At 42.8% G+C, this 25330-nt stretch overlaps 1 protein-coding gene across 4 annotated transcripts in view; it reads right to left on the bottom strand.

Moving 5' to 3' along the window:
* Positions 1–4188: 4188 nt before the first annotated feature.
* FLI1 (Fli-1 proto-oncogene, ETS transcription factor) overlaps positions 4189–25330 on the bottom strand; it is an 88757-nt gene continuing 67615 nt past the window's right edge. For 2 of the 4 annotated variants that reach the window (XM_050910969.1, XM_050910970.1), the window contains 5 exons: positions 23347–23415; positions 9941–10006; positions 8584–8646; positions 7241–7288; positions 4189–6250 (listed from right to left, as the gene is read on the bottom strand). In XM_050910969.1, the coding sequence (XP_050766926.1) occupies positions 5721–6250; positions 7241–7288; positions 8584–8646; positions 9941–10006; positions 23347–23415 (776 nt within the window). In that variant the 3' untranslated portion in view covers positions 4189–5720. The remainder of the gene's footprint in view (positions 6251–7240; positions 7289–8583; positions 8647–9940; positions 10007–23346; positions 23416–25330) is intronic. The other 2 variants (XM_050910972.1, XM_050910971.1) reach the window with 2 other exon arrangements.

Genomic DNA, 25330 nt, shown 5'->3' on the forward strand with positions numbered 1-25330 from the left:
TCCTAGGTAAGGAGCAGCTAGGTCCCATCCTCTAAGAAAACCTCCTGTGCCCAAAAAAACCTTCCTGCTTGTTGGCTGCAGCTATTTATACTGGTTGAAGTGGCTGCTCAGCTGCAAACAGCCCCGGCCATCACTGACACACACCTGCTTGCACGGTGCCCTGTTAGGGGCTGCTCATTCCCCACTGTGGAGGTGCAGAGTTGATGGGGGATATTGCTGTGGTGGCCTCAAAACTGCTTTTCGTTCTTTTTAGTGGGTTTAGTATCAGGGTCTGTTTGCTACTCTTGGAGCCTGAAGAGCTGAATTTTGCCAAGGATCTCTGATTCTCTTCTGATATGGTAGAAGAATCTGAGCTTTATGGGCAGGGATTTCTACCTCTGTGGATGAAAAAATCGTAACACACAAGCTAAATTATGTGTTGTGTGTCATTCTTCGCATGACCGTAGTCAGAGGTCTCTCAATTCCTTTCTAATATGATAGAAAAGTCTGAGCTTTATTTGCGACGAGTTCTGCTTTTACAGATGAAAATCATAATATATGTCATGCTAGGTATTGTGCAAAAGTATACAAATAGGGTCTTTGAAGTGAATTTATAAACCCCAGCCCCCGATGTGCCTCTCGACTACAGCTCTAATTAACACCAAATGCAGCAACGCTCAGTTTGATGTGGGAGAACCTAGTTTGTTAGGAAGCGGGCTGAAGTCTAACAAACTAATTTCACAGAGGTCATTAAAAATACTGTATCAGCACAGGAAAGCAGCCTGTAAAAAATCTATTATTGTAATAGTATAATAAAGTGAAGCTGGCTCCTTTAACCCCGAATTTACAGACCGATGGCTCTTTTCTTCTGACAGTAGGGGTGGGAAACAGCAGCTGGGTTCATCAGTGCTTTTAATACCAAGCTTCAGGCATAGTCACTTACTGTCATTGTGAACAGTAAGAATGCACATGAAATATTACCGGGTAAGTCCAGCTTCACATCGAATATTCGCACCAACAGGAGTTAAGGCAAATTTCCCACATGGTTAACGTCTCATTAGGACTGGAGTACTCTTGTTGGGCGGTAGTATGAGAAATACTTCCTTCTCTTTACTAACGGGAAGGTCGTAGCATGGGGAAATCCCTCTCCCTTGCAATAGCATTAGGTGCATGTTAGAAATCTGCATTTGTTTGGAAATTCGTCCTCGGGGTTGAAATACAATTCTTAGGTATATAAAAGCAGTAAGCCACTCGTGTGTACAGAGGATGGGTTCTGATAATCCTCTGATACGAGGATAATAGATAGGAGTAATCTCGGATGCTTGACACTAGAAGGATTTGGCATCTACTGATTTAGAGCATCTAACAAGTGCTTAAACTGGGAGCTCCATCCTCTAGACTCTAAGCAGAGATCCAGTGGGGATAAAAAGCCTTCTTCAAAATATAGTTAAAAGCAGGTTCTAAACCTGATGTCTGTAATTAAGCAGTAAGAATACCTTCTTGTTCTCCCTTTCTCTGATATGCAGACACCGAGGCAGGTCCATCTCAAATAGAGAAAAACATGACAAAGATCGCAGCTAAAGGAGCTGGAGCTCTGAGACTGTAAAGCCATCACTGATTCTACTTAATATACAAGCTGCAATATTGATTTATAGAAGGTGAAATGTAAAGCTAATTCTAGTTTGGTATATTTAAGCTAGATCCCATTCAGGGTTTGAACTTGGGGAGTAGAACAGAAATACTGGGTAAATACTGGATTGCTAGAAATTAATAGCTAAATTACCACTGATTTCAATGGGAGCTGGGATTCCTGGTGAGGTTTGAATTCTGAACTTTGATGAAGAGAAGATTTTCTGCTGTCCCTGTTGACTCACAGCTCACAACCATGTGATCCCAACCATCTGTTTGGTAAACTTTCTGGTTTAAGCCTGAAATACTTGAATTCCATCTGCCTTGTCCTCCTGGGAAAAGCAAAAAGTAGCATTAGTACTGTCAAATTCCTTGGTTATTTTCTCGCAGTCTGTCCCAGAAACTTGGGTTGGGAGGGGAGATCCCCCTGGTATCACCCCTAGAGCTTCCAACATGGCAAAGTGTGGCTGGTATCAGGGGGTACAAATGGGCTACTCCGATCTGTATGTTATTACTTGTTCTTTACCTGAGGAATGTAAACTATCAAGATCTTATGAAAATGCTGAAAGGTGCCTGGGAAGTGCCTCACCAGTCTGAGGCTGTCTGGCACACTGGTGTGAGATCTCTTTACTCCAAGATCTCTTTATTCCGTGGCAATGCAGCCTGCAGTGGGCGGCAAACTCTATCTAAAGCTAAATATTAGCAAATACTAGCAAAGATTAATATCAGCGAGTACCCTGAAGAGAAGGATGAAAGGAGACAGAAAGGACCTGAGCTGTGGATGCTGCTGATCATCTTCCATCTCAGTCTGGGCTCCTTTAAGAAGTTGTAAGTTGGACAGCCAGAAACGGATGCTTCTTAAATCGTTGGTTGTTTTCAAAAGCCTTTTTTTCAGCAAGGATCCTGCTGGCCAAATTTTGCTATCAAAGACATCTTTGCACTCCGATAACCTTCAGATTCTGCCTTTAGACGTTTTTGTGCAATCTCAGTCTTCAGATTTTCCTATTACTGGCAACTGGGCAGGCACACGGTATTAAAATACTTGATATTTCTATTGATGATGCATAGCCAGACTGAATCTGGATAGCGCTAAAGTGAAAAACAATAGAGGTAAGCAACAAAACACTCACTCTTATGACTAAATTGAGCAACTATGGTTGAATACACAAAGGGAACAGCTTTGTGGTGGTTGAACACACTAACATGGCTCTTTTTCAGAGCCCAGGCTTGCTAATCAAGCCGGTGAAAGCTATTGTACTAGAAACTTAGCAACAAAAGGTTGTGTGTGGAGGAAGGAAATGGTGTACTTGTGCAGTTATGTATTTCTAAGGGTTTATCAAATCAGCAGAAAGATCAAGCTATCTCTCAGGACCACCGTGTGTCTGCAAAAATACAGGAAGTGCCTTTGCCTGACCTTTATACACAATCAGAAGATTCCTTGGCAGTGCTTGTTTTTGCAGCCTCTTACTCCATCTCAGGAATGCTTTGGAGCACTGGCTTTCCCTGGGGTTTGGGGATAGGTGAGAAACATGAGCAGGCAGGCAGGCTGGTAATACATGCAGCATTGCACATATACATTCTGTCAATGACTTCTCGAGTACCCTAAAGAGCAAACAGACGGAGATGTCTATTAGGTCAGTGACGGCCCTCGCAGGGAGGCTGCGTGTCCTGGCACTCGGCACGGTGCTGTGACCCCATCGCTGGGGCACCGGGCCAGGGTCTGCTCCCAGCTCTGCCACCGTCCTCGTGCGAGACACTTCACCTCCTCAAGCTTTGGCTACTCTACCACTTTCTCTCTCTCTCTCTCTCTCTCCATGGACAACAGATGGAGCCTAGGTTTCTGATTCAGATACTTCAGTAACTAAATTAGGTCTGATCAACACTGGCTCCAGAGACACAAATTTTCTGGAACAAGAGGTCGATATTGTTTTATAGTGATAAGGATTGATTGCCACTACTATGGAGCTGCTTTGTTTTCCTTTTTAGCTAAATTTAATTTGGAGGCAAAGTTCATGCTTTATCTGCAGGTATGAGAGGGGAGGGAGAGAGTGGGACAATATGATGCCTTAGAGAAGAAAACCACCATTTATTTTGTCACATTTTTTTACATCAACCTCTTCATACAACAGTTTCATTGTAACACTTAATACATTTTTTAAAAAACACCAAAATAGCTTGCAAAATTATATATATTTTAATATCAAAAAAGTACATTGCATATATATAGTAGCAAAAGCCCCATTTCCATGGGTAATTTCTTCATAGTTAAATTTTGCGATTATTGCAGTAATGTTACTTATAAACATCCCAAAAGCACTAAGACCTAAACTGATTAGCTTGATCTTATTTTTCCGTTTTGTTAAATAATGGCATCAGTGCTTCTGTTTAAAGTTATGAGCAGACTATAATGTTCTGGTTTCAGGCTCTCATCCTGCAATCGGATGCACATGGACCAAATCTTGCACCCACACAGAGTCCCAGAGGTTATGTCTAGACTAGATATTTGTGATCCTGTTAATTGGTTGCCAGTTAATACAAGTTAGCTAATAGGTTGTACATGTAAGTCTCACCCCCCCCCCATAGACATCTGTTCTAGAACACAAATGCTTGTGGTTTACCCTTCTGTTTATGGCACCAAACCGCCACTTGTGGATCATCAAATTAACATGTGCAAAATTAGAGATGGCTGAGAATTTTTGAATGTTTAAAATGTAAATGAAAACCCCTAGTGAAAGTTTTTGAAAAGATGTTCTGACAAGTACTTGATAATTTTATCTATGAAGTGGTTAAGATCTTTCCAAAGTTCAAGATTTTGGTGAAAAATAATCACAAAATATTCAAAGAGTTCCTTTAAAATGCTGGTGCATGTTTTCAATCAGCTTCAATGCAAACATGTTAGCTAAGTGGAGTTAATTTGCAGACAACTATGGCAGGCTAATACAAGAAAAAACTCTACTCTAGACAAACCCAGGGAAATCTGGAAGGTTTCTGGCTACTTTGGGAGTCAATTATGGATCCAATTGCAGGACCAAGGATATCTCCAACAGATACATTACTCATGTCTTATTTTTTATTTTTTTTAGCAAAAAGTACAAAGCTACAGCCCAAATGTACAGATTGAAAAGATGTACAAATTACATTAAAAAAACAAAAACAACCCACAAACAACTGAGCTGATAGTAAAAAACAAACCTGCATTTGTGACCGAGGTCAACTCGTTTTATTTAATCTTTCTTTTAAAACTGTGAGATATAGGGAAAAATAACTCTGCATAATTTATACAGTAATTTGCCTTCTGATTTGTTGACCCTTTGGATGACGGTCTGACAAACGCACAGCGTTCGCGAATCGGTAGCATTTAGCGATCCCTAAGACTCTGGCAGAGCTCAGGGGCCTGCTGTCATTTATTTTACTTCACTTTTGCTTTCAGAGTGTCTGTGCTTGACATTAGGTTACTTTTTGTTCTAGTTTCTGATGTTTCTGGAGTTAATACACAGTCTAATGAAGTTGTACACTCTAGAAAAGTTCCTTCAATGCCCTTTACTTCTTAAAATATACATGTACATATATATATATATGAATATATATATATTTAATTTCCAGTTGGGTGAAAATCCTCATCTGCCTTAAAGCTAAGATTCCAGTTGCGGTTCCCTGCAGCCCAACATCCTCCACTTAATGGTCAAATTGCCTACCCTCTCCACAGCGAGAAAAAAACCCATGTAGTCATCTTTTCCTACGACCCACAGTTGGATCTATGTCTTGTCAAAAGCCTTTGAATCCTTAAAAATTTCTCTCATCAAAAAGCTAATAATCATTCCAGGTAATGGTGAACAATCTTCATAGTCAATTCCTACAGAGGACATAAGCGTTAAAAACCAAAGAAAATGCAGAGTACTGGCCCAAAGAAGCATCCATCTCTCAGTTCAAGACACAAGAGGCAAAGTTACAAAAGTAAAAGGTTTGATCCAGGAATAACCAATATCCAGTTTTAATTCTTCCCCAGAAAGGCCACAACTATCCATTAAGGGTCCCCCAAAAAACCATAAAAATCCCAGAAGTAAAGAAAAAGTCCAACCAGACCGATAAAGGCCACTTGAAGATAAAAGCATCTAGTAATAGCTGCCCAAGTGTGGTGATACATGGGCGTTGGGATGGCGAGGGACATTGGGGTTTGGATAGATGCTTCCGGCAGGGGAGGTCCAATAAGGTGAGGCTGCTCCAAAGAAACTGGATGATGTGACAGGCATAGAAGAAGGGTGCGGGGGTACAAAGTTCACCTTCTGCTGATGGGCATGGTAAGACGGCATGTAGGAGAGATCTGATGGATACTTGTACATTGACGATTCAGTGGGATGAGGCTGAAGAGCCTGGGCAATGCCATGAAAGTCAAATTTGTAGGCATACCTTTTGCCATGCACTTTGGTCATAATGTTCTTATCATAGTAGTATCGGAGGGCTCGGCTCAGCTTGTCATAATTCATGTTGGGCTTGCTTTTGCGTTCTCCCCAGCGCCGTGCCACTTCATCAGGGTCCGTCATCTTGAATTCCCCATTGGTCCCTTCCCACGTGATACAGCTGGCGTTGGAACTGTCCGACAGCAACTCGAGGAGGAACTGCCACAGTTGGATCTGCCCGCTCCCTGCGAGACGCAAGCCAAAGAGGAAAGGAAATGACATTGTGTTTCCTGCTTAAAAGCAAAGACAAAGGCAGGAAACAGAAGGACTATCTCGATCTTTACTGGAAACTGCTCCTTCAAGCCTTAGAAAGTCTTACATAGGAATGGATAAACTGTTCCCAGCAAACAAGTTAGTCAACTCTTTGTTCTGTTCATGAGTTTGAGGTCAGATTAGATTTCATAATGGTCGCCTTTGGCCTTAAAATCTTCGGGCTATTCATAAACAGGCTTTTTCCCGAGCATACTGTTCTGCAAAATTTTTCACTGAATAGTTAACAGTATATTTCAACTCTCAATTGCTTACTGTTTACCATGGATATTGTTTTGGATACCTACAGTTTTCTTGCCAGTTGGCGATCTGAGTTACATAAGACTATTTCTTCCCCAGACTAGATGACTCCTAGTTTTATTCGGTGTGGTTATGCTAATAATAAAGAGCCTTATGAGGATGTTTCCTTGCAAGCAGTCAATGTATACAAGTTTGTTTAGTTCAAGCAAGATTTACTCCAGGTCTTATTCCCCAAAGCCCGGGATTGTTTTCTGCAGATGACATGCTAGGGACAGTTATTATATGGTGACTTGCAGAGGTATTTTGTGTCTTCCATTCAGCTAATCCATAGCAGACAGTGAAAAACTAACCTGTACTGCAAATCTGAGAGACCAGCATTTAAGTGCCCTATAAAATTCTTCTGAGGGAATGCTGGTTTTGGGTAAGAACATTCAGGATGATGATTTTGTCCTGACAAAGATGATGTTGCACCACTTTCCTGACTTTTCTGTAAGGATTTTTGCAAAAGCACTTGTGAGAGCACAACTACTAAGGTCAATGGCTCTCACAGCCTATCCCAATGGTAGAGGACAACAGCTACTCATCCAGTACAGACTGGAGCAGTAGATCAGAAGAAAAGCTAACCCCTTTGACAATGGTGGTCTGAAATCTAAAGATGAACTCACCTGGATTGGCAAGACGGCTACTAGTGGGCCCCAGGATTTGATAGGGATCTAAAAAAAAACACCCAACAAAAGCTATTTTAAAAAATGTTTCATCAAAAAGAAACAACAGTTCACTATTGTTTATTCTAGAAACCAGTTCAAATTTTCATTTTCTTTCTTTACTCCTACTGCCTCTTCTCCTAGGGTCTGGAGCAGACCTGATGTGTTCCTTATTTCTTTTTTAGCAAAAAGCCACCAATTATTTATGGAATCCAAAATGGCACAGTGTTTCTGGCATTGGTTTCAGACTTGCCTGCTTTCAAAGTCTGTAATCTCTTTGGACATACCCTACACTTATGTGTCAACTAGAAAACATGAAATGTGAAAAAAAGAAGTGTGGGATAGTAGAACAGTAACAAATCAGGAGCAAATATATTTGTCCTAGTAAAAAGGGCTGGACAGCAGATGAGATTTTCAAATTCACTTGTTAGCAGTTGAGCTTGCTTCCCTCTGAGGTCAAGGAAATGTTCACCCAACTCTCCCTTACTGAAGCAAACAGAGCATTAGACAAATGAGAGTAACAGGAGTTTTGTCACTGGCTCCAATGAGGCTTGAGTGTTTCTTGAAACCCCCACAATGCATTTACTAGGAATAAATTCCTTCCCTTTTTGTGGGGCCTCCTTAGCCCTAATCTCTACACTTCTCCTTTGATTCTCTCTGGTTTTGGGGATTTGGATCTACAGCGTTTGCTCGTGGATTGAATCGATGCCAAAAGAACCAACCCCCTAAAAAAAAGAAGGGATAGAAAGCAGCTGTGCAAAGCAGAGAAGGTGGTATTTAGCTTTTCAAAGGCCCCTTGGGAAACTAGCAGGAAACACTACTGCTTGCTGCCCAACAGGGTTTGCTTTTCTTATTTGGTTTTCTCTGACGCAGGGGAAGCCCCGTTGGTTCTGTTTGGAGATACTTCCATTGAACATCACTGCAGCAGAGGTGAAGAGGTAATGAGGAGACACTCCACCACTGCAGCATAAACAGCTCCGTGCCCCTAACTGCTTCACGACCTGTTACACGGCATGTCGTGATGCTTCAAAGGAGATGCAACTGATGCTAGGCACTGCACGTGACTCAGCTGAAACAAGGATGTTTCTTTTGAATGGGGAAGGACAATGCAGTAAAATAGAAACAGTTTGGAACAATTGCTGTCACTGCTTGGTCACAGTTGACTCATTATTCTGAGACTTCCCTGTAAGGCTCTGCCTGTTTGTCCTGTGCCCACAGTTGGTGCTGCTTGACACGTTTATTCACCCAATCTAGTACAAATCTAATTACTTCGTAAATGCAGCGGGGACAAAATCAACAGTTACCTGGCTGGGGCCGTTGCTGTTCTGTTGTCTTACTCACATTTTGCGTCCCTGCAACAGGAGGGCCTGTAAAGACAGAGAAAGATCTTATATGTACTAGAACAGAAGAGGAGGAATGAACAGAGAACAAGGCAAGTACAAGACACATTGAACAGGAATAATAGCGACTGGGATGGGAAAAGTTTTCTAATCCTAAGAGCTGATATTTTTGAAATTGCACTATAAAATTAAGAGATTTCACTAGAAATTAAAAATTTCACTGTAAAATGAAAATATGCAGATGAGGCAAGAAAAAATATTATGTAGATACTTTATTAATTTTTTGTCTTTTATTGCAGCTTAACTTCCATTCTAGTTTGCATCCATGTTTTGAACAGAAAATTGGATTTTTTTAAATGTATGAATTCTGACCTTCTTCCATGTTGGAGCTTTTTTCAATATTTTTTGGAAATGCAAATTCTTTTTTAAAGCAAAAAATTTTGGGTTTATCAAATCAAACATTTTGTTGAAAATATCACGGCCATTTCTATAAATCACTTCAACATTAACATCTGTTCGTCCTCTTCATATCATTTCTCATTACAGAAAACTACAACTCAAAGAATAGTCTTCACGTTTAGAGTGCGCATAGCTCAGAAAGCTGCAAAGCAAGAGGAGTATAATCTGACAGCCAGGTTCTGCCGCATTTATTTGCACCCAGTAGTATCTTGTTGAGAGTGAAATGTGCCCACCTTGCACTGCTGCACAGGGATATGTCCCAGCAGTGGAAGCAGGGGAGAGTGTGGCTCGGTGTCAGCTGGTTGTGTTAGCTAGAATACAGTCTTTAGGGACAGGGAACTGATCTTTCTAACGAGATGTCACCCAGAGCGTACTGTGAATTCAAGGACACTATAAAACCAGTAAGAAACAAGAACAGTTGCGTGAGCAGGGCTCATGCAGCAGGGGCCCTATCTGCCTGCTAGGCTTTGGACAGGATCTTACTTTCTGAAAAGTAGTAAGAAACCCTCAGAATCTGCCCAAGCTGTCTATATCTGTCCCTAAAAAAATTACACCGGACTACAGGCAGGTGGTTAACATGGAGTCTATGTTTGTATGGAGGATCTGCTCCTGGCCCCTTAATCAAATCCTGAAAGTATTAGAGGTTCATGCTGTCATCTTCAATACACGATTCAATAATAAAAATATTTGTGTCAATTTCTATTTCTTTTCATAACATAATTCCAGCTCTTATCTTACTGACTATCCCCAAACCTTCCGCCGTTCTGATGCTCATAACACAAGCCAGCCATGCCCGTCTTCTCCCACAGTCTCATTTTGATCTTCCCTTGCAGAATTTGTGACTCCCATTGGGACAACTTACTTTTGGTGAGGCCAGAATTCATATTACTGCCCCATCCTGTTCTCCTGACTGCATCATAGGAAGGATCTAATGACAAAAGACAACAGGCACAGAGGGGTTGAAATAAACTCTTCCCAGAAAAAACTTGCAAGAATCTAGCTTTGTACCTTGGTCCCAACTGGCTTGGTATTAAGCAGATCTATTCTTTTTCCTCTCACACATCTCCTATGCTCCCTTGGCCCTCTCACAAAGGCAACAGGGTATAAATACAGCGGTTGGGACTAGCTGTTTGGGCAATGCTCAAGCCTGATACATTCTGGTCATGCAGTATAGTCATTGCGTTCAATGGAGTTCAGAGTGCTACTCATCCCATCCAAAAGGAGACCTCCTTTCTCTTATCCCAAGATGACAGAAGACCAGGGGCAGAAAAGGAGGATGAGATGAACCCTTTTGTTATTTCACAGAAAATAAATGGCGACTTTAAAACCCAGGGAAGCCAAGGACTTGACACGCACAATAAGGAAGCTATTTTAAGGAGGGGGAAAAGGGGAAGAAGCATCCTCTCAAGTGAAATTCAAAATGCCCCTCTGACCATGCCGCTGGAAAGGAGTGAGCCCTGCCTTGTGCCCCATTGGGCTGCACAGCACAGCGGGGCTGCGCAGCTCCCTGCGGAAACATCCCAGGCACTTGCACATTCCTCCCGGTGCTGGGAAAGCCGCTGCAGCTTTGAAATTACAGCCTTCTACTTATTGGCATGAAAAGGAAAACAGAGAAGGGACGGGAGAGGGAAGGGGAGGGGAAGAGAGGGAGAGAAAGAGGAGGAGGGAAGAGAGGGGAATGGGGGAAAATAGAACTCATGTAATCTGCCTGTTTTTATTTTTATTTTACTTATTTGTTTTTTCCCTTTTTACTAGAAACCACAAACCCCACTGCAAATAGATCAGACTGAAAAACAAACCGCTACGGTTTCAGCCTGGTACAAAGAGTGCGACGGGACATCTCTGAGAGAGGGAGGCGGCAGCCACGCTGTCCCCAGAAGGGAGCCCTGTCCCTGCTCCCATGGCCGGGCAAGGAGCAGCAGGGCTGGAAACTGGCTTGCAGCCTGGTGCTGCCGGGGAACTTTATCTCCAAGCTCAGTCCTCAGCAGTTGTCATTATAAATAAGATGCTATTTGCACGGGTGGCATTTTCCTTGCTGGAAACCCGTCGTGCAAATCCTAACTTCATCTGAGCGCACCCGGAGCTTGGGCTGCTGCTCTATCCGTGACTGAAATCAGGAGAGCAGAGATGAGGTCTGAAGTAACCACTGGCTTTTCCCATGTCCTCTTCGCAGCCAGTCTCTGACTTTCATTTCTCCCCTGGGATATCCTTCAGAAGTATCACAACTAGAGCTATCAGAGCAATGTTTTGGGAAATATTGTGAAAAAACCATAAGAGTTCTGCATTGAGAGAGCAAGGAAAAACCTCAGAAATTTCCACCGATCGAGATGCTAATATACATTTTGGTTAGCTCAATCAGAAACAGTTTTGCCATTATGTAATTTTAATGGAAATGTCACTTACATGGTGATCCTGTTAAAAACAAAGGTAGCAATTAATTTTCCAACAGAAAAATTCTTTTCAAATTGGGGAAAAAATTCCTTTCCAAAAAGTAGCAGAACTCATTGAAAATTTTCAATTTTCTCTGATTCTTTTGGGTCAGATAATTGACCGATGTGAATCAACTGCTACAAAGGGGTTGGTTGATTCAGATGCATCAGCATGTTTTGAGTAAACAAATAGGCCATCATCTGGATAGATGATCCTCCTCCTCCTCCTCCAGATGGAGAAACTCTGTCACAGAGGAGGAGCTTGCTTTGCTCACAGTATCACAGAAAGAGTGTAAAATGCATCTCCTGAGGGTTTTTTTAACCAATAAGTGACACTATTACAATCAGATGTTCTGACCAGGCGTGTATTGCTATGGCTGCTTGGGCTTTACAGGATCAAGGCTTGGTTCTCCAGATAAGTTTGGCTAAGCCTGGTCAAAATTATTGTTCAAAACCTCTCTGAATGGGTTTCCTTGTAGCGTATGTTTTAGGATGTAAAATGTCAGCTTGGAAGGACAGTGTGCATGTGACTCAGCTCCGGTTTAATCTAGGTTTAGCGTACCTCAGATGAGTCGCTTTGCCTCAGTTTTCCCTATACAGTATGGATTATGGAGTAAAGTGTGGGTGTATATAGGGGCAGCCACACTTGTGTTGTTAGGATGAGACTTAGCTCTGAGCGTGACTTTGCAATGGTAAGAAGGGTTAAATACGATAGTTAGCAATACAGGCGTTGCTATTGAAACAACGTGTTCACTCAGCTAGTGCAAATTTCCAACTCCTCTCCCTCTGAAAAAAAAAAGTCCAAATCCACTAAGCTATTTTTGTTTTGTTTTCACAAAAATCCATGCAACGTGAAAGAACCACACCAGCCCTCCCAGCTTCCAGGCTCAGACTCTAAAGCTGAACGTGTTTAAAACAAAATGGAAAAGGCAGAGCCAGGGAACCTATCCAGAGACTCGAGTTTCTGCAAAAACAATATTGTTCCCAGGACCTGACACCCAGTGGCTCGAAGAGATCCTACAGAACTCCAGCCAGACGGTTAGTTACAGGGAGAGTCTTATCTGTCATTAAAACCACTTGGATTTTACACCAAAACTTGCCGCGCTATGGAAATTCAATTAAAAGACTTGGACTGAGGTCCTTTTCTGGTGTAAATCAGCAAATAGCTACAGTGAAGTTAGGGGCAAATTTATACCAGCTAAGGATCAGGTCCCCGAGTCTGTTTTAGACTTAAAAGGCCCAGTGGAACAACAGTTCTATGACAAATGTGTGTTCAATACAAAATGGAATTAAAGAGCAGAAAATAAATCATAGATGCTTTCAAGAAATGTCATTCTGCAGCTGTCTGGTTTATGTCCAGAAATTCCCCGGCATGAATGCATACTCTATTATGAGTAAGGTAAAGGATATTAATAACGCTTTGCACTTTCACAGCACCTTTCAACTAAGGATCTAACAGCTTTGCAAACATTCACACTCACAGCGCGCCTGGGAAGAAGGTTAAATATAATTTTATTTATTTACATGCATAAATGCACTTTCCTCAGGCTTTAGCTTCCTTTTCCAGAGGAAGTGGCTTTCCCAGAAATCAGGCTGTGTGGAATGGACTGCATAGCATTGGTCTCTGCACCCTTTCTAGCCTTGGTCTATACTTTCTCACCTCAAATCTCCCTTGGCTCCTACCTCTCCACCCTCTGTACCATTTGGAAGTTCTCATCCTCTGCTGTGCAACTCCCTTTCAAAGTCTATTGATTCCTCTGGAATTAGATGTAAATCAGAATTAACACGGTAGTGAAACAGCGTGCTAGGCTATGCAGAAGGCTGAGAAAAGGCTTAGAACATGGCAAAATTAGAAGATCAAGACTGGGCATTAGGCAGGCTGTCCTGTAAAGTTCAAGAGACGAGCTAAATTATCCCAACCTCTGCAGTTTCTTCTTGTCAGAATGTCTGGCGCAACAAAGGAAGGACTTGGTGTGGGGAAGAAACAGAAGAGCGTGTCCCGGGGATCCCCTGGATGAGACTGTAGGACATGGAGGAGGAGAACGGCTGCACGTTGTACTGTGTAAGTGTAGGAGGTATGGCATTACAGTCGGGAAGATAAGGCAGGCTCCACTGAACCACCAGCCCACCTTTACAGACACCCCCCGCCCCCATCTCACAGCTTGAGTGCTACTTCGCTCCTGTTCCCCATACCTCTGGATCATATTTAGTCTAAACAGACTAATAGGCTCAAGTATTGCTGTGGGCTAGGGACAGATGGACAGACACGCACAGACCCATTTCCCTAGGAAACCGGGTTCAAAATCCCCAAGCAGATTTCCACATCACAGCAAAGACCATCCCGGATGCCTAGCAGTCCTTTCAGCTTAAATGCAGTCCAATGAACAAGCCATTAGGGAATTTGTGTTTAAGATATGATGTATTAGAGAGCAAAACCCTCTCTGATAAGCTTTAAAAAGTTCTTAAATATTTTTTTTTTAAATGGTGTTTTATAAATCTGAGAGCTTGGGACGGAGGGGAGAAGCAAGGGGGGGATTGCAACTGAACAATAGGCTCACAGTCCCTGTGCTTCCTGAGCTGCTCGGTGAGTGCTGACAGCCCCCTCATCCTGCTCTCTTTGTAGCAGCTTTTTCAGTCAGACCGGATTCAGGCACAATTTTGTGCTACCAGCCTTGATAAGGCTTTCCAGGAGAACGATGGGCACTGGGCCTGTAGCATCCTCATTTTTCAGGCTTTTTTGTTCTAGGATGGATACAGTGGGGCTGGATCGTTTATGGACTAAATGCTTTATAGGCACTATAGGGGAATCTTACCTGAAATGCCATCTATGCTGGCATAGTGCCCTTAATTGCAAGCAAGGCTGGGAAGGAATAGCACGGTGTATTTATCGTATTCATGGCATCACTGGCAGCGGCAGCAGCTCTTTTCCAGCCAGGCACTGTCTGCTTTATGAACTGCTGGGGCTCACTGTCAAGGTGCAGCGTGACTGGTCTGAACATTAGCTCCCTCTGTCAGACCCGTGGGCAGTGTCATGCCTGGGTTAACACAATAGCCATGTGGGACCGCGTCCGAATTGAACAGCATCCTGAAATGTAATACTATACGTAACACAGAAGCGTCCAAACGCTGAGCTCTGCCTGAGCAAATGCTATCCCCAGCACATTTCCCTTGTGAGGAGCCCTGTCACAGAGCTGTGCGTGGCTTGAAACCTCCCAAGAAGCTTTCATCCCCTGTGATGGGATTTCTTCTTGGAGTCAGCTTTTGGAGAAGGTGGCTGGAGAAACACACATGCAGCAAACTTGTGGAGGCATCTAGATTCCCCAGCATGGTAGGTGCTAAGCAATAGAAAGAGCCTGCCAATCTATGCCTACTGGAGCTGATACTTCCAAGGAGATTAGGCAGCCAGAGGATGGGAAGTGGCTTGTCCTAAGGCTATGGGCTATGGGATCCACGGGATTCTCCATGCAGAGCACAGTCTGGTTTCAGCAATGAGTCCTTCTGCTTCAGTAGGAAGAAAGGATCCTGGCTTGGTGGCTGGAATTTAAATTAGCTTCTCTAAATGGGGAAAGCAGAACCAGGTGTCCTAGGGGATCCAGACTTGTGATTAATCTAAGTGGTCACTTGGGGTCTATTTTGCGGCAAATACTTTATAGGGAGAGTGAGAAAGGAGGGCATAGGACCTCACCGCTTTTCCTCCCAAAGTGAGGTTGTGTGTGATGGCACTATTCTGGTATCTTGGAAAAGTCCCAACGTAGGCGCACGGGAACAAAAAACACTACTGCTGCAAACCAAACATGTAAGCAAGGTCTGCCAAGCTCCTGAGCGTCCAGCCCTCACACTCCCGTCATTTAACCTCCTGGAGATTGCATTGAAGAGGTGGGGTTGTGTTTAAAGCCAGTTGGAGAGAAGAAACCTAGACTGTGGGTTTCTGGAGGGGCAAGGAAGCCAAAAACACCTCCAACTCCTCCTGGAAACATTAGATGCATTGTTTTAAATGATGGCAGCAAACATAAAGGTTGTAGAGTCTGTAAGGTTCTTCCCAGGCCCACTCTGGCTCCAAGTATACGTACTAAATGCTCAATACATGTGGTGCAAAACCTTACGATGTCAGCAGCAAGAGATTTGCTTAGACAGTTTTTCTTAGCACAAAGCTGTGAAGGCTCTGGATGCTATCACTTGTCTGCAGGAGGATTTACTGTGTGTGGCAGAGATGGTGGAGCGGGACTAGGAAGCAGAGCAGAGTATTGAGGAGTCCTCTGGCCTTTTCAAACCACTACAAGAGGTGGTCCATGCAAGTGAGCAATTAGCTTCCCTTAACATTTAGCCGTATAGCACACACCCAGGTATGAGTTACATGGGCGTCATAACTGTGTACACTGAGGCCACGAAATCTCACCCACAGTATCATTTGTTTTGCAATGAATTATGTTTCAATTTACTATTTCTGCTAATTGAAACAATTACTTAGCACGTATGCCATGTGTCATGCTGTATGTCATTCACAGCCAGTATTACTATGACTGTTCCCATGATTATGTAAGACTTTCCAGTGCCTTCAAGCACCGAACTCATTCGTCTCTGCTTCAAGACCACAATGTCCTGCTCCTTGCGCTAAGGAATCACCAGTACAGGGATCATATGTGGAATTAAGTAATTCTAAGTCTCTCCACTAAGAGGAAGCAACTAGCTGAGTGCAGAATAATTTCAAAATAACTTCTACTCTACATTATCAGACTATTGGATTATTTCACGATCTAAAAAAAAAAAAAAAAAAAGTCAAACATCTCTACATTGCTATTAACCTGTTTTACAGGTGAGGGACTGACACAAAGAGCAAAGTCCAGGCTTGGAACAACATTGGTTTTTGTCTTGAAGTCAACTCAAATCAAGTGAGAAGGGACCGACTGCTGCATTTACATGAAAAATCTGTTGCAGAGCATGGACATGAAGAACAAGCTTATCTTGGGAAATCTCTGAAAGTAGCTGAGAGCCCGGTTTTGCGTTGCTATCCTTATGGAAATACAGATCAGAGCAATCAAACATTTCCGATTTAACTCCTATTCTAGATCCAGTGTTGGATTAAAGTACCGTGGCTGAAGCTCACGTATTTCCAGCATCAGACTGGATCTGGAGCTTAACATAGTGCGTGCACAGAACTAGGATTCAGGATTTTCAAAGGGGATTCATTCAGCTTGCACAGACAGGGGCATGCTTAGGATAGTCCCTTCTGAAGCAGGTCACTCCGGCTTGAGATCTGTGATCCCTCTCCCTCATTAGACTCAGCCTGGCAGGGTGCCATGAAGGAGCTCCTAGGCACCGCAGCTCTAGAGCCTGGAGCTCGGCTCCCCCGCTCAGGCGAGGGCTCTGGCCTCCAAAATTTGGAGTCACTCCCTGTTTGCTTTGAGCCATAGGCGACAGCCCCCAGTTGTGCGAGTGTGGCTGGAAAAACATCCCAGAGCCGTGCAGCGGTGGAACTTCCTGATTCATGTCTGAGTTACCCTGTGCAACACTTACAAAGACACATTATGAAGAAAAGGAGGAAGTAATGAGAATTTTTTTTGTTGTTATTGTTGCTTTTTTTAATATCAGCAGCAGAAGTCCCAATGCACAGTGCATGAAGACTGAAGTATGTGTCCTAAGAATCCCTCCCAGAGCCAGCTTTGAAAAGCAGTCACTTTCCAGTCAACATACATGTTACTGAGCTACTCAGAGCTGCAGACACGAACCGCCACATGCAGACAGGCAGGCTACTGAGCAAAAACGCAGACACACAATTGCATACTCTGAAAGGCGCGTTTCTGAGCACCCTTCGCTCAGGGTGTATTTGCACATTCATCCAAAACACATATGCGAGTGAGCAGAAATATGCAAACAGCACTGGGCATATTTTACCACCCAGCACACAGGGGGGCAAAACCAAACAGTTAACGTGCTTGCAGTGCGCACTTATTGAAATATACACAAATGCAGAAGTAAAGAAAAAGAAACGCATATTCGCGGAGAAAAAAGCTAGACGCAGCAATACACACATAAGAGAAAAGGGAAGGGAAGACACACATGCGCAGACATTGCAGCTAGCATTTTTACAGCATTTGCCCATTTAACTCATTATCAGGAAACAAATTTACTCTCGTTTTCACTCTCTTACAGCCAAAGCGCTTCCAAGAGCTTTTCATGGGAGGGACTGCACCCCAGCAAACGTGTAACCCACACACACATGTGCAATAACATTGCTTGCAGTGCACCCTAGGCAAAAAAATAATAGCTCTTTTGCTGGGAGAAAAGGAAGGATAATGGTTACTTAGAAAGTGCTCCAGACAAGCTGTCAGGTTGAATTCAGAGAACTGGAGTCTACTCTGGGACAGCGCTGGCTCAGGGTGATCCCTTGTGAGTTGGGTTTCCTGCCTGCTACAGCTTAAAGACAACGATTCTTTGTTTCCAGTTTTTCTGGTGAAAAAACACACGCCTGCCTCCGAAGAGGGTCAGGGAGAAAGCAGACAAAACACTAACTCTGGAATTTCAAAGGAAAACAATTAAAAAAAAAGAAAGAAAAAAAGAAAAATCCAAGAGAGCTAGCTACTGTCTCTCCTGAAATCATAAATCCCTGGTTTGGCCACACAGTCGCAATAAGAGAAGCACCAAAAAAGCCTCCCCTTTTTCTGCTACAGAGCTAAAAATGGGATATTTCATCACCAGGCACACAAATATCATCGACAAATGTTTTAGCATGTACAGACAATTAAGGGAGCATGAAGCTGCAACTGCTTTTCCTCTGACACAACTACGACTGGAGGGTTTATAACCTTTGCTGTGAACAAGGGGCTTTACTGACACACTCGAAAGAAGAGTTTACTGAAACTGGTCAATATTTTTCACATGACCACCTTTTAGGCCTGAAAAATGGCCTTTTCAAGAGGAGAATTTTATGCAGGAATTTGAGACTGTTTTCCTGTGGGAACCGTGGTTATGCAACCATGCTGCCTGTGGTCTCTTTGCCCCTCTCTCTCCAGTTCCCAAAAACTTTTGAACCTGTCACCCAAAATTGTCACCGAATTTGACAAGCGGGAGAGACGAGTTTTAAAGAGTTCCTACCAATTTAAAGGAAACTGCTGGGGAAAGAGGAGAGAGATTGCGGTCCTGACAGCGAGAAAAGCAGCTGCACAGACTCGTATTTTGTTAGGTACCAGGGAACCTGCGTGAGAGAGATCTTATTAATGCTCCAACATCAGGAAACTCTTCCTTACGGGCTCACAATGAACGTGGGTACAAACCCATGGGAAACCACGCTGTGTGAGTTTCAGAGCTCACTGATTTGTTTATCTCCTTAAATTTGCCAACTACCAAACAAAACATACAAGCAAACACACCTTATACCCAAACATCCTTATTGTTCACACAAACACTTCTATAATGCAAACATAAACATGGGATAGCCACAGACTAAATCCTTAAAATTTGTCTCCTACATCCATATTCATGTATTCACATACTAATTTCTTCCCTCTTTGAAAATGCAGGTAGCACATCAGTTTGTCCTGTGTTCTGCTTGAATTTAGGTTGGATTTATGAGACTTTGGGCTAGTGCTGGTTTACCACTATTCTAAGCTAACTATATTGCCTTAGGCTGAGCCTGATGTATGCAGAGGACAGTGCTGGAGGATGAAGACCCATGCTGAATCCAGCCTTTTAATCAAGGTCATACATAACCTGCAATCTGGAGGCAAACAGCCACACAAAATCGCTCCACTAAATTCTCACGCGTGATGCGCGGGTGTAGCGCTGATCGGCTGAGCCTTCCTTCATCCCACTCTGCCACCTCACTGCACAAATACCCACTTGACTGCGTATCAGCACGTACTACAAAGCACCACATATACCACACCAGACACTCTTACACGCCTGCTTAGACACATGTAATTTTACACATCAACACGTCATGATTCTGCCTCTTTGGAAACTGCCAGCACTATCCTGCTTGGGTTCAAATCCTGCACAGTATTTAGGCTTGTATATTAAACACGTGAGTTATGCAGACCCCAACGTACTTAAAAGTAAGCATGGACTTTAGAAATATGTTGGATTGAAGCCAGAATGCTCACAACCATACGAGACACAGCCCTTTGGCCTCCTAAATGTTGTTGTATGTGAACATACTTTCCATTTCCCTATGGAGACCTGCTTAAATGACACCATTCTGAAGGCGAGCAATTTAAAATCTCCATGGACCTGGGCAGATAATGTGGTCTCAGATTCTTCTCCCATGTCTCCGGTACCTACAGTAGGTCAGTCATTGCTCCAAACAGTCACGGAAAATGAAACAGACCATCTCTCCAGTGGAGCGTTGGGAGTGGGACACAAATCTTTCCATTCAGCAATGAGAGCAACCTCGTTTCATTTTCCAGAAAATTGTTCTCTAGCCAAAAAATACTGGTGATTTTCATTAGAGCAATTTATTTCTCAAAGGCAGCTGAAGACAATTTGTACCAATGACGCTAAATACCATACTTTTGAGTGTTTATGAGGCTGAGAAGCAAAGAAGCTCAGGCAACAAGAGTCCTTTGAACACGACGAGGTTTCTACCTATCTGATCTGAGAACAAAACGCATATGCTTTGTGCACCAGCTGTATAAATTTACAGTATCTGTTTCTGCTACGAAAGCAGTTGAACTCTCCTAAAGCAGTGCTACAGGTTCTTCTGTATGCAGAGCTGGCATTGCAGAAGAGAAGTGAGAGGGCAGAAAATAGAAGGGAAAAGGGAGTAAAGTCTGCAGCTGCAACCAGCCAAGGCAGTTCCGTCTCTAGAGCCACGGCGCGAAACCCAGTCCTGGGACAGCGGCGCTGCCCTTGCCAGCGTGGGCCGCAGGTCAGGTGGTGCCCTGTGCTCCTGGGTGACACCGTCCTTGCTGCAGCTACAGAGCATGGCCCTGCTATGTCTGTAACAAGTTCGGGAGAGAGTGGAGCCGTATGCTGTATCTGAAACATCTGCATCTCTCTGTGTTGCAGCTGCAGCTTTTTTTGCCATGTAGGTTCTTTTTTACAGTATGTGCATGGAATACGTTGTATAAAGCATAGTGTATGTGTGTATGCAAAGAGCATGCATTTCTCCCTGGAATTTGCACAAGCAGGTTATTTGCATTAGCTATGTGATCTTCAAGAACGTGCAAGAAAAATTACAGGATTGAAGAAAATAGCATTTTTTTCCTCTCTCTGACATGTATTGTACTATTTCATCACCTCCTCCTGCTTTTGAATCCTCAAGGGAAGGTGGTTAGAAAGATTTGTTTGTCTGTTTTTATTCACAGGCATAGAGAGAAGAAATATTTACAGGATTAGTAGATTCAAGATGCAGTAACATAAAGAAAAATGTTTCCTCTTTTGAGAAGTTAAGGAGACAAGAAAATACTCATAAAAATCATGATTCTTAACCTGAAATTCCCTTTCCAAAATAATATCATCATCTGGAAGCAAGCCCATTAAAAAGCCTTAAAAGGAAGCAAGGAAAATCTTGTTGCCTAACAGACTAGACCGAGGCTGAGGAATTCCAAGTCTAGTTTTATGTCCATCACAAGTTTCTTCTGTGATATTGGACAAGACACTTCACTCTGCTCCCCCAATTCCTTATCTGTCAGCCTGTCATGTTCACATGTCTCTTATCCTGTCATCTTATCTCACGAATAACATTTGCAACATGAATCAGTTACAGTAGGTTGAAGTGGGTCGGTTTATCCCAGAACAGTATTCAGACATCAAATGAATGCAGAGGAAATGTATGCATTGTAGGAAGAAATGGAAGAGGAATAAATGGGATTTCAACATTTCTATGCTAGTTCTTAATTTTTATTTGACTGTCCCATGGGTGTGTTTAGTCCTTTACTGACACATGATGAAAGTACCATGTAAAGTTAAAAACACCTAGCTGACAGAAATCAAATGCAAACTTCTGTCAGCTGCACTAAAGAAACACACTCGAGGGCAGTAAAAATGGAGGGGGAGGAACATTTTTTCCCTCAAATTTCTTTCTGCTTAAGTGACTCTAGGCCCAACTTGCAAAGATAAAGGGTATAAAAAATTCAGAGGAGTGCAATTTTACACAGAGCATTTCTCTTTAATAAAAAAATCGCAGCTTTCTTCCCTTTATTTTTAGCAACCACCTGGCCTGAGGCAGAAAGAGCACAGTCTTGGATGTGCATGTACGTTTATGGGGGAAATTGTGGAGGAACACGTGCGTGTGTGTCTGCTTTATTCAAATAGGAGCAAGTCTAGCTTTCATTAATTTTAAATAGATGACTGTTAGTGTCAAAGTAGTCAGTCACAGAAAAGCCTGAATGGCTTTGTCTCTGTAATGTACCGTGTTTTATCAACTAATGCCTCTCTCATAAAGAGAGAACAGCATGCCAGGGAACAGACAGCTCAAGTGGATAGTTATATGCTGGACAAAAGAAGCTGCTGTAAAACCCAGCACTAATATTGTGTCCGGGGTCCAAGACAGATGTTGGAGATGAAATGCAGCGTGGTGCAATGAGAAAGAAGTGCTGGCTCTAAGAGCAGTGCTAGTCAATGAAGCAGCCAGAAACACCATGCAGAAGCTTGTTAAATGTGCAATCTCGGTTTGCTGTAGCCTTTCAGTGAAATGGGGGGTTTTGGCTCGCTCTCTCCAGCTGCTTAAATAAAAGACTTTCTGCCTTTCCCCACTATTCTTTGAAATGCAAACTTGTGGCTCATCAGTGGAGCCATGTTCTCCTGAAAAGCATAGAAATGTTTATATATGAGTTGAGGAAACTGTCTCAGCACGAGAGCAGACAGCTTCTAGGTGGGTTATCTCATATGGCAGACATGAGATTTCACACTTTTTCCCGAAGCTTTTCAAATGGAGGAGCTGAACACAGTTCAGTGAACAAAACCAGTGTTCCTGCAGTTACACAAAAGGAAAGGAAGACCAAACTCAAGGTTCCTAGTCCTACACAGTAAGTTATAGAGCACAGGACCAGAGTTTTCGTCTTTAACACCCTATGTGGCCTCTAGCAATTCAACTGTCTGACTGTGACTTACTGTCTTATGTAGGTAAGGGATGTGCATCATACCCATCACACCAACTCCCATAATTTTGTCATGACTGAGAATCCAGTTTTTCATTAAAAATAAGAAAAAGGAATAGGACTGTAGCTGCAGAAGAAAACCTGAAAAACCCAACTGAAGGATATACAAACAACTCAAAAGCCTGAAGGAGCCTCAAGTGTGTTATTAACTTTTAAACTTCAAGGTTTCTAAGCTCTATCTACATGATCAGAATTTCTGATAGATTAAAAATTTGGTGTTATTTGAAAAAGAAAACCAAAATGTTCCAAAATGAAAGTGTCAAAAAGATACACTTGGTCTTCCTTGCTGGTTGAAACTAGCTGTCAGATTCATGAATGGTTTTGGAAGACCTGAGTGGTCTTTATTCAGTAATGGAATTTATTGTGAAAAAATTTTATCCTTTCAACTATGAACTCACGCAGAGAGAAACAGTGTCTCGGTCCTTGCTATATATCTGAGATTTCAAACTGTTTCACATAAAGAACAGAAAATATGCCATCAGTTCATCAACTCAGTAATACACAAGTGTGAAAATGACAGATATGCATTTTATGCCACAGTGTTGGCTGGACAAGCGGAGATGTGATTTTCAGCATGGATGGGCCCGCAAATTGTGAGTTATTCTATTTTAACCATGTTGTGCATGCATAGCAGACCAGAACATTTTCATGCCAAGGATATTATATAGAAGGTCTAGTATTAACCCAATCAAAAACATCATAAGAACACAGGAAGCCAGGACATTTATATGCAAAAGACTGACCTTCTTTGGTGGCAAGACGTGAGGAAGCTTCTGTGTGGGATGGAGTATTGTAGACCAGCAGTGAGCTACCTATAATGAAAAGAAAAGGAGTTATTGCAGTCTGAATGCGCTCTGCCAGTGGGGAACCATGCAGGCAGGTAGCAAATGCTATCACTAGGATCTAAAGACCAAATTTTTCAGACAATTAAGCACACATTTTCTAAGATGGATATGAAATTCTTTTAAAAGCTTGGTAGCTGTATGTCACACGTGCTACTGTTTCTCCACTTGCAAACCAAAATAAAGACATTTGCCTCCTTCACTGAGTGCCTCAACGTCCTCCATTGAAAAATGATATAAAAGGGTGAGGTTGTATAGTACATTTATACAGGTACAATATCTCTCACAGCAGAGCCTCTAGAAATTACTATGGCACAGATTGTATTACAGCATAAGGAAGAAACTTTTCTCTCTCTAGCTGTGATAGAGAAATTTCCGTTTTGAGGAACATACAGTAGAAGTGACATGGATTGCACTGTCAGGATCTGAACATTTTTAGAGTGTCACATGCTTGGTTTTGGGCCAATAACTGCAAAAATCTCACTGGTATTCCAGCATCTCCCGTGCTTTGTGGAATTTGAAAGTAGCTTTCTCAGTTCAGAGTGGCCTTTCCATCCAGCCCCACTTGAAACAAAACTATTCAAGAGGAGCACAAGAAAGAATCCATAGGAAGGGCCTTCGTTTTGCACAGTCTATGGTGGGAATGTTCCTTTCTAAGCATTTTACTTTGGTTCTCGTGCAAACTCTTCTGGAAATGGAGGAAGAGGCCCTGTGAGCTCTTGGAAGCCAGCGTGTAATAGACATTTCATGGTTGTCTAGTTATATGTGTTTACCCTACGTGACCTTCTAGGCTCACCTTTCCTACAGCTCTTGAAAAAGTTTCTACTGCATCAGGCGGTGACGTTCCTAACAAGGCAGAGGGCCCTTCTTTGTAGGGACTGATGATGTGAACTGGAGCAGGGCACCAATCTTGCCACGGGTGGGTACGGGTGAGAAGTGCTTTCACAGACACTTTCTGCTATTCACATCTACACAGCCCTCTATTCAGTGAGATTCTGTCCCACTGAAGGTACTTGGTCCTAAGCAACACACAGCAAACAGTATAGATTTCTGTATATGCTACGCTGCCCCTGAGCATCCCCAGATTCTTTGGCAGGGCTAAGAATACCTCTTTTGCAGGTACTATAATACTAACTGATTAAGATCTTGTGACTAAGCCATGCAGTCTCCACATTCCTCTAATCCACATGATCCCAAATAACACTGACCTCACTTGCCCCTCAGTAGTACTCACAGTATGTCTCACTTTCCTGTGAGAGCTGAGGATTAGGCAGTTCACTGCCAGAAGTAACAGCCATTGCAGGTGCTGGATCTTATTGGCCCTGTGTTCCTACGGATTTCTTTTCTTCCCCAAATGCAAACAAAGCCAAAGACATGCACAAGCCAGCATGTACACAGAGGTAGAAGGTGTTGGAAAACAAAGTCTGCTCATAGGGAGTGGAGGATGGATGCTACCAGATGCTGCAAGGCAGGGGATGTTTCAAAAGACCAGGATGGATAATGTGGTAAAGTAGGAGGTAAAGAGTTCAAAGGGATCCCAAGGGTACTTTGACTGTGAAAGCTGCAGATAGCCAAAGTGATTGGCTTCAATATTTAGAGAGATTGGCTGGTCTTTTGCTGCTGCTGGAGGAATTGTAACAGCTTTGTCCACCTAACTCATGTTTTCATCAGATGGTTTCTGGCTTTGGCATTTCTTTCTTGAATATCTGTGGGGAAACTCCTGTCCACCACTCTCTCTTTTTCAAGTTATTTGAAGTAGATCCTGAATGCAACGCCCAGCCTAGCTCGCCCCCGCCAGACAGGGAAGTGCTTGGGAATTCAGAAACACAGTTTTCTATGACTAAATAGGCTGCAAATGCCTGGGTGCACTGACTGGCTGAGGAGG

The sequence above is a fragment of the Gymnogyps californianus genome, chromosome 25, assembly GCF_018139145.2.
Source record: "Gymnogyps californianus isolate 813 chromosome 25, ASM1813914v2, whole genome shotgun sequence".
NCBI lineage: Eukaryota > Metazoa > Chordata > Aves > Accipitriformes > Cathartidae > Gymnogyps > Gymnogyps californianus.